The 9335-nt window shown below is 36.9% G+C and overlaps 1 protein-coding gene across 2 annotated transcripts in view; it reads right to left on the bottom strand.

Moving 5' to 3' along the window:
- Positions 1-2067: 2067 nt before the first annotated feature.
- Positions 2068-9335, bottom strand: part of LOC135216168 (globin-like) — a 140698-nt gene continuing 133430 nt past the window's right edge. For both annotated transcript variants that reach the window (XM_064251291.1, XM_064251289.1), the window contains exons 4-6: positions 8728-8833; positions 7348-7467; positions 2068-5800 (exon numbers count right to left, since the gene is read on the bottom strand). In XM_064251291.1, coding sequence (XP_064107361.1) covers positions 5657-5800; positions 7348-7467; positions 8728-8833 — 370 coding nt within the window. In that variant the 3' untranslated portion in view covers positions 2068-5656. The remainder of the gene's footprint in view (positions 5801-7347; positions 7468-8727; positions 8834-9335) is intronic.

The following is a 9335-nucleotide window of genomic DNA, read 5'->3' as shown; positions in this document are numbered from 1 at the left end:
TCTTCCCCACCATGTTCAATAGTGAACTTGCAATGGCATAATCGACAGTTTGCTTCATAACAATTCCTGCCTTGTTTGATAAATGTCCATTCGCTGGAATATTCATCTCGAAACTTACATTTTCGTTTTGACATCTTGTTTTAAAGATGAAAAAGGTAGGCCGTAGCAAACAGTAACGACACACACACTTGAATGAGAGGTTAATACAGTACTGATGCAGGAGTGCAACAAGCCACTCACCGGACCGCAGCCAAGCAACCGAGCAAGTTGCAAACGCGATTGACTGCGTCAGTCGTCACGTAACTTTTAGCAGCATCGTTGATTCGTTGGGTTATTCAAATTATATTTTCATCAATATAATTTCAACTGAAAACCATTACTTAATTTATTTTATAATGTAATGATCTTTATGTGATTTATTCATTTATTATTAGTCTATTTCATTATTTACTTTTTTTTATGATGAACGAAATCCGGTTGTCAGGCCGTCCCGGTAGGGTCTATCCGGGACTCAGGACAAAATTATCAAATTCGGGACATGTCCCGCGAAATCGGGACGTCTGGCAACCCTCTATGTGGAATTATATGGATTATACCTATGTTTGCAATCTGATCGGAGATAGAAGGTTCCATGGAACATTTTCACTGAAGGAGACAACTCCTGGGCATAGCCCTTAAGACTTTCTATTTCACCTGGGCAACTATATCCCTTGTAAGCGTTTAAGAAAAACAGACATGGGAGAAGAACCAGAATGATACGAAAAAAGGGAAAAAGACAATACCACAGAATTATCTTGTGATTTGATTCTTTTGCAAACCAACAAGGCTACTGAACAGAAATCCCTTGGTCTTCCACACTTCCCGTAGCCATACTGCCCAGTGTGAATGGATACAAGCACTCAACTACACAACATTTCAAGCGTGAATAAAGCACAATATGTGGCAATTGTGCAGATGGATTTAACCGTCTCAAGATAGCCCACATTTTCCTTATGCCCAGCCAGGATAACTAAACTACCAGAGCATTTTATGTACACTGGCAGGCATAATGAGAATGTAGTGTACCGACTGACTCACTGCTGAGGAGGGGATTGTGATGTTTTTTAATCACTATCCTCAGGTAAACTGTACACTAAACACATACCCATTATACATGACTACCTAAACACAGTGCAGTAGCATCCTGCTTATGCTTTACACTACCATTCATCATTATATTTGTAACGATCATTTTTTAATATATTCTTATTATACACAGCATATACACCAATACTTCGGCTGGCTTTGGTAGGCTAGACTTCTGTAGGTAGTAGCTATAGGTCTTGAATTAGATATTTTGCTTGTTCAAGTGTTGTTGTTATGTTTGTACTGTGTATTTATTAAGCTATAAAAATAAACTAATGATACTTATTTCTCCCGTTACTTCCATTTTCGAAGTTACATTTACGTTTTCATAGTCTAGCCAAGGTTAGGCAAGGAGTTTTAAGGTAGCCTAGAGGTAGCTCAGCCTAAAATGGGCATATTAGTGATGAGACTTATCAAGTAGTTACCAGTGGTTAATTTTTTGGGTAAATTTTGTAGCAATTTTACATAGGACTTGAAATAAACATTAGGAAGTCAGATCATGAATCAAAATGGTAGCTAATTTCTTCCTACCCTCAGGACACATTCATGTACGAAATGGCAAATCCTCTCGACTTCTTTCCCGTATAATTCCCGAGTTATTAAATTATGCCTTACGGTATGTGTAAATGGCACTTAAACTAATTTAATTTTTCTTAAACTACGTGGGTCAGGTTACCCAAAACAAAACTGGGAGCGAACACGAGACGAGAGATGTTTGTAAACTTGACACTTTCAGTGATGTCAGACCAGCTCCGTAAACAAGGAAGGTTGCACGATTCAGCCGTTCTGAACACTGAATTCGGCAGTTTTTCCCCATTTCTCCATGAACATTTATTAAAAATCCATTTTTTTGGTGGATAAAACGCCAAACTCGCCAAAGTTTTGCACACCGTTATGAATCAACACCTCTTATTAACAATTTTTGGGGAAGAAAACGCAGAGTTCATCTACAGTACTAGACTGCAGCAACTGACAACATTTATTAATCATATACACAGCAGAATGCACAACATTACATCACTACAAGTATTTAATTCTTTGAAATTAACCAACAAATACATAAAACTCTTACAAAAATACATGTAAAATGAAAATTGATTAGACATACAAAATTGTGGTAATTGTCAAGTGATAACCTCCATTCTGTGACTGTCTTGTACATAATGATAACTTAGTGGTCATTTTTGTTTAATGAAGCGATATTTAGCAAGCCACAAAAATGAAGAAGAAATCTCATTGTAATCTCTTTTTTTTATCATAGCTGCAATTAAGTGTAGCAACAATGTAAACAGCGAAGATTGATACAGTAAGATTAAAAAAAAAACAGTAGGACGAAAATTTGGTCAAGATACATGCTTCCAGAGTGAGAGAGTATGGAAAATAAATTTCAGAATTTAACTATCATATCATACTTAAGCTGCCTCAAATTTAGCATTGACTCTTAGGCAAATGTTGACCAGATTGAGAAGCAATGAGGATTTAGGAAGAAACTGCAAACTTTACACAGTTGGACTGATGACGGAGATGAATATTAAAGACGTTTCAACTAGATCTTACAATATTTTCAAGAAAGCGGAGTAATTAAAATCTGAAAAAACTAACAAGTTTCTAGATAATGAAAAGCAGATCTTACAACATTTTCAAGAAAGTGGAGTAATTAAAATCTGAAAACACTAACAAGCTTCTAGACAATGAGAAGCAGACTTCAGATAAAACTGAGTAACCAGAGAAAGTGTATGATGAATTTCTTCCTCAGTAGTATAGAATGAAGGTTTTCAGTAAATTAAGTAAACACTTCCCCCATATCCATTACATATATTGCATCAAATAAAACTTTGCAAGAATAATTTTCTTTGGGGTGATAAAGCAAAAAGCATGCAGTGATAAAAAAAAATTCGACTAATACCACAGGCGTTGAATGATTTCATTGAACTGATAGAAAAAGAAAACCACGTAAAATGCTCCTCAATATTAAAACAAATTCAAATGAAATTGGCGTCTGCGTAAAAACGACAAATCTAAAACACAAGAGGGATATAGATGAAATAGAACAGGCAGTGACACAAAATTGGTGCTTTAAAAAATCATGTTATTTTTTTTCCAGAACGATTTCTTTTTGTTATTGTCTAGTTTAAAGTTTCTTCATCTAACATAGAATTATTTAAAGTTAAAAATGTTAATGTAACAATTCTACATTGCATGCTCTCTTTTTTTGTATTTTACAACGTAACTACTGTACAATATACAATACGACTATACAAAACTAAGGTTAGGTAACGAAATTTATTGTTACCTTCCTTAGTCTGTACATATTCAGTACTGTTAATCAACATCAAAAATATGAAGTTACCTTCCACTGATTTACTTCTTGAAGCTTTAAATGGAAGTCTATGAATATATCTTCAAATCTTAGAATATACCAATGAATTACCATAAAACGTAATGAAAAAAAGCTAAAATTATACATGAAATCTTTAAAATTTAAGAAGAGCAATCAGACATTAAAATAAATATACAATGTTATGAAAAATCTTTAAAAAAATACAAAAATATATGCATGTAATCTTAACAAGTTACAATTACAGATTGGATTTTTCAAAGGCCTGCTATTTAGTGCGTTACTATATAATTTTTGGTGTGTATCAAACAGTGAAAGTGATCCAAGTAGGGTTATCTTATCAATATTAGCTGATAAATATCTAATTAATTCACGTGCCAATATAGAATTTTTTTTACACTGAACATAGCTACAAAGTACTGTACTGCTTTTACAAATTTACATCAGATACATATAAACAACGACCTTGTAAGTGGTGTATGATGCAAATCTCGTGAAGACTGACTTTTTATCAAGACTCTGAACTGGCATGCGAACAGAATCCCTTATAACAGGTTATCTTTCTCGGTGGCTTTAAGATTCTGAATATACTCTATTTCCTCCACGAGGCCGCATAATGTCACATGGCACAACCACAATAACAATCTACATGTGACTCATGGGCTGCGAGACCCTTTCATCATGTAAAAGTGACATGAGGGAGTTGAAACAGTGTTAGAAAAGCTGTCCAAAGGTCATCCTAGCATCTATCTTGCAAATGCAGTTGTATTAGAAATCAGAAAGCTCGAGTTTTAAAAGGTGTAAAAGATTCTTGTCTTTGCCAACTTTTGCTTTTTTTTATACTTATTCAAATATTAATTTTCACTAAAGCCACTGACTAACTGTCCACTGACTTGCCAAACCTAGCATTTAGCATTGTAGGTAAGCACTGATAACTAAAACCAGGTCTAGGAAATACACAACCCCCTCTCAGGTCACTCTCACTATGAACACAGCCAAAGGAGACCATAAAATATGTTTTCTATGTATCATACAACATCTCTTTGATATTTACAGAATATCCTGCACTTAACAGGTTACATTTGGAAGTTTTTCAAGACTACAAGGTTATACAGCTAATAAACTCTACTAGTATATTTCTCTGAGACATTGAAATAACACAGGTACTGTATACAAAATTACATATATTTAAAAAAAATGACCTGTTATGCAACATAACTCCATTTCACTGCGTAAGCAGAACACCTCTTATAAAAGCATGTCTTTTCCTATAGATTGTCAAACATCATTACTTGAGAAACAGTTTAAACTCACTGTTTAGTTCAGTGTTGTAACTCGAATAATATTCTTGAGGATGAATTTATATAAGCAGGATTTTTAAAATCTGAACAATTTGGGAAATGAAACAGAAAATCGGATTTTTGCCACAATGGCCACTTCTAAAGGAAGACCCCCCAGTGCTCTTGACAACAAAAAAACAAAAATCGTTAAACATCTCACGTGATGTCACAGAAAGCCTTGATCTTTCAGAATAAAATTAGAATCACTCATGAGTCATGGTTAAGTAATTTTGTTCCAAAGAGGAATGAATGAAAATTGTGTCCAGCATAAACAAACTTAGTTTAGTGCCTCTAAATCATTCTTATAAAAGGAATGGTTGCTTATGATTCTGATACAAATTTAAGTAGGGTAAAAATTGTGGAAATGGAATTCCACTATCACTCTTTAAAATTAAAAGATTTTAAGGACACTTACAGAATGACTTAGGGCTGATATGAAGGAGTGTAATGACCTGTTTTGATTTTTTAACGGGGGAGAGAACAGGTAAAGCAATCAATCTTTCTTATGGTTTTTGTATAACTGTGATGATTTAAAGGATGCCAAAACAGACCTGAAACTAAGCACGATATCTCAATCTGAACGGACAAACATTAAAACTCCTAACTTATGCTAATATAAAGGATAAACTAACAGCGTTTTGATATCCAACATATCGGGAAAACCTTACTGAGTAAGATAACTGGCTTATGCAGTTTGGTTTACGTGGACAAAATCTCATCAGCATTTAATAATTACAAGTCACTGAACGACGCATCACATATAACCTTATAAAGAAAGAAAACTCGGGGCTGATCAGGTGTTGTTGCTTCCTCGTCTAAACTTCTCATTTCCACAACTTCTCAACACTTCACTTCAAGAATCACTCGGCTCGTCGTAGGCGCTTATGATGACAGCGTTGATGACTTTGAAGGCTTTCGTCCAGGCTTCTTCGGCTAGAGGGCTCCAGGCGCTGCCCAAAGACGTTTTCAGGAAGTTCACCAGAACTGGGGCCAGTAGCTGTCATTGGCGAGAGAGAAAATAGTTAGTTGCGGGAAGCGTGTGCTGCAGTGTATTCGCAAATATGCTAAACCTATACTCGGTTTTTTTCCATCTGTCCACCCGCCTGTGGTGTTTGGGTATGGTAACACTGCGTCCTGGGCTTTAGATAGTTACATTCAGCTTACTTTGCGCAATAATAACAATATCCTATTTCGAATATTAACGGGGTAATTCGCATACAGTAAATTATAAAACACTTTTCAGTTGCAAATGAACACCCAGATATCCGTTTATTTACCTAAAACTTACACATAGCGTAACTATCTAAAGCCCGGGACGCAGTGTTACCATACACAAACACCAGAAGTGGATGGACAGATGAAAAAAAACGGAGTATAGATTGTCAAGAGAGGCCATACTGAAGGAACAGATGTGGCTTGTAATGTGGAATGGAGTGCAATACAGGATTTAGGCCAAGCGATGGGACCTACGAGGCCATTCAGCGCTGAAAGGGAAATTGACAGTAAAAGGTTTGAAAGGTGTAAGAGGAGGAAAACCTCAAAGCAGTTGCACTATGAAACAACTGTTAGGAGAGGGTGGGCAGTAATGCCTATAGTGCATCGCTCGACGGCTTGTAATGTCCTTTGAGTAATCATCTCCTTAAAGGCTAATAAAGCTAGTGTTCCTGAGCCTAAAATATTTTTGATACACTGTATTCTCATATGAATGTGAAGTGATCCAGTGGGTTTACAGAAATATGAAAACTTAGTTCATCTGTGTGACCAGAGCTGCTGTAGAGCTTCGCTAATCCCTCCTTCTTCCGGGCTTTAATGAGAGGTTTATATCTCTGTCGCTTCAGTCACAATAATTCCTCAGCTTTCCCGAAGTTTTAACATCTATAGCCTCTATCTGATCACAAACAACGTTGCCACACGGCCCATAAAGCTACATTTTTTAAATGATCCAAACCTGGAAGACATTTCACGGGCTGCTCTAAGAGCAAGAGCCCGTGCTGGCACAAAGCTAGTTAAATCATAACCAACCAACCTGGAAGACACAAACGTTTATTTATCATTATCAAGTCTCAGAACGGTGCACATAAGATATCAGATAGCTTTCACAACAGGCGATTGTTTTGTCATAAAAAAATGAGCTTCTCCATTAGTCTTTGGGACAATTTATTAATAAAGAGAACCCCGTAGGAGGCTAGTGCCGTCAGTGAACCTCATGCGGTGCACTGCAAGCATTACTTGAGGGTCTTTGCAGCGTCCCTTCGGCACCCCTAGCTGCAGCCACTTTCGCTCCTTTCACTGCACCTCCGTTCATATTCTCTTTCTTCCATCTAACTTTCCACCCACTCCAACACTTGCTTCATAGCGCAACAGCGAGGTTTTCCTCCTGTTACACCATTCAAGCCTTCTTACTGTCAATTGTCAATTCCCTTTCAGCGCTGAATGACCTCATAGATCCCAGCGCTTGGCCTTTGAACTAAATTCTATATTCGATTCTATTGAGAGAGAGAGAGAGAGAGAGAGAGAGAGAGAGAGAGAGAGAGAGAGTCTTACCTCAAAGTCTCCTTTGGGAATACCTCTCTTGCAGTGGTTCTCGCCTGTCGTTTTCAGAAGTTCCACGAGGGTGGAGACATCGTCGAGGTTGTCGACCAACAAAGTGATTGCGTGGAGTACCTGTCGAAGGCAGAAGTTGAAATATACCTCCACGTACAACAGTGGTCATACACGAGCTTGCAAGAATGTAAACGATGACTTACCTTAAACAGACGTGTATGGTCAATGAACCATGTTTTTATCCCTGACTCAGAAATCTTGTAAGTTTTGTAACAATATGTGAATGTTGTGATCTAGATTTTGTAGGTAATCAGTGTATGGATATTGTTTGATACGCTGTTTAAGTTTTGTGAATAATATCTGTTGTTTATGTTTGGGCAAGTCACGTGACCAGAGTGTCTTCCGAATTCTCACCCGCTCTCCACATGTTGGCTCGTCAATGCTTTATAACTAATTGGTAACTTGTTTAATAAACTAATGTTAACTACCCTTAGCTTATCAATAAGAACCCGTAATAATTTTACCTTCTTTTTTTCACTAATGTTAATTATCCTAAGCTTATCAATAAGAACCCGTAACAAGTTTACCTTCTTTTATTTCTACTCTGCTAAACAACTACTATATATATAACACGTACTCTTTATTCACTTTATTATTATTATCTATTATTATCAGAGGATGAACCCTATTCGTATGGAACAAGCCTAAAGACGCCAATGACTTGAAATTCAAGCGTCAAAGAATACGGTGTTCATCAGAAAGAAGTAACAGAAGGTAAAGGGAAACAGAAAAAAAGAGGTCACCTATTAAAAAATGGAAAAATCAATTAATAAATAAATAACTAGATAAGAATGTAAGTAAATCATTCAAATGCAAGGAAAACTGTACTAGGGTAGCAATGTAATATATCCTCATTTGAATTTTTGAAACTTCAAAAATCTAATCTGAACTTGGCATGAATTTTCATCAAAGAACACATAACACTTTTACTATAGTAGATTCTCATTAACCGTGCATCTGATGTCTAGGCCAGTCCTTACGACGCTCCTGATTGGCTGTTGATAAGCCAATCACAGGGCTGGAAACACTCACTCTCTCTCGAGAGTTCACATGGGTAGTAGCTATGTTCCACCTCTCTTGAGGTATACCTTCTTCCAGGAGAGGTGGGACACACATCCTGCCTACGTGAAATCTCGACAGAGACTGAGAGTGTCCAGCCCCATGATTGGCTTATCAATAGCCAATCAGGAGCGTCGCAAGGGACTGGCCTAGACATCAAATGCACGGTTCATGTGAATCTACAATAATTTCTGAAGGCTCACAGATTCTAATGTTAAAAAAAAAAAGCTTGCTACACAGAACACTGTCCACAGAACTTACTGTCGATGCATGAGCGGCTAACCGTCGGTTCGTTCTGAGCTGCTCCTCAGTTTTATTCTGAAAACCTTTGAATCTGCTCTGAATGACAGGCTCCTCTCTGAACAACCTGGGGACACACAACAGTTTTGGTTCAATGTGTGATTAAGACAGCGCCAGACTCGAAAAACAAACCAAAAATGGGAGGACACGTGTTTAATCAATCCACATGCAGTTTCGGAACGTTATGCTCCTTTTTTCAGTGTGCAGTTGGGTTTTTGGTGATTTTACGAGAGAAGAGGAACTGCATAAAAATATTTCTGCCAATTCTAAATGATCCACTTATTACCAGACAGGGTTTTAGTGTCTTTCCACGCTGAAGACGAACCACATAAAAACAATTTAAAATCAGCCATTTATTACTAGACAAAGTATACAACCACAGTTACAAATTCGAAATATACAGGCCCGTACCCAGAGTGTTTTTAAGGGGGTGGGGGGTCGTTTTTCCCAAAACTGGACCGGGCTTTTTTCATATAAAATTTCTTAATTTGCATTATATTAAGGTAAATAGAAGATGAAATACTTGAAAATATGGACTTCCAGAAATTGTGGTTCTATAAATGTCATTG

Source organism: Macrobrachium nipponense, chromosome 6, assembly GCF_015104395.2.
Source record: "Macrobrachium nipponense isolate FS-2020 chromosome 6, ASM1510439v2, whole genome shotgun sequence".
Classification (NCBI taxonomy): Eukaryota; Metazoa; Arthropoda; class Malacostraca; order Decapoda; family Palaemonidae; genus Macrobrachium; species Macrobrachium nipponense.
Note: the sequence above shows the minus strand (reverse complement) of the source record. Positions and strands in the feature narration are given on the sequence as shown.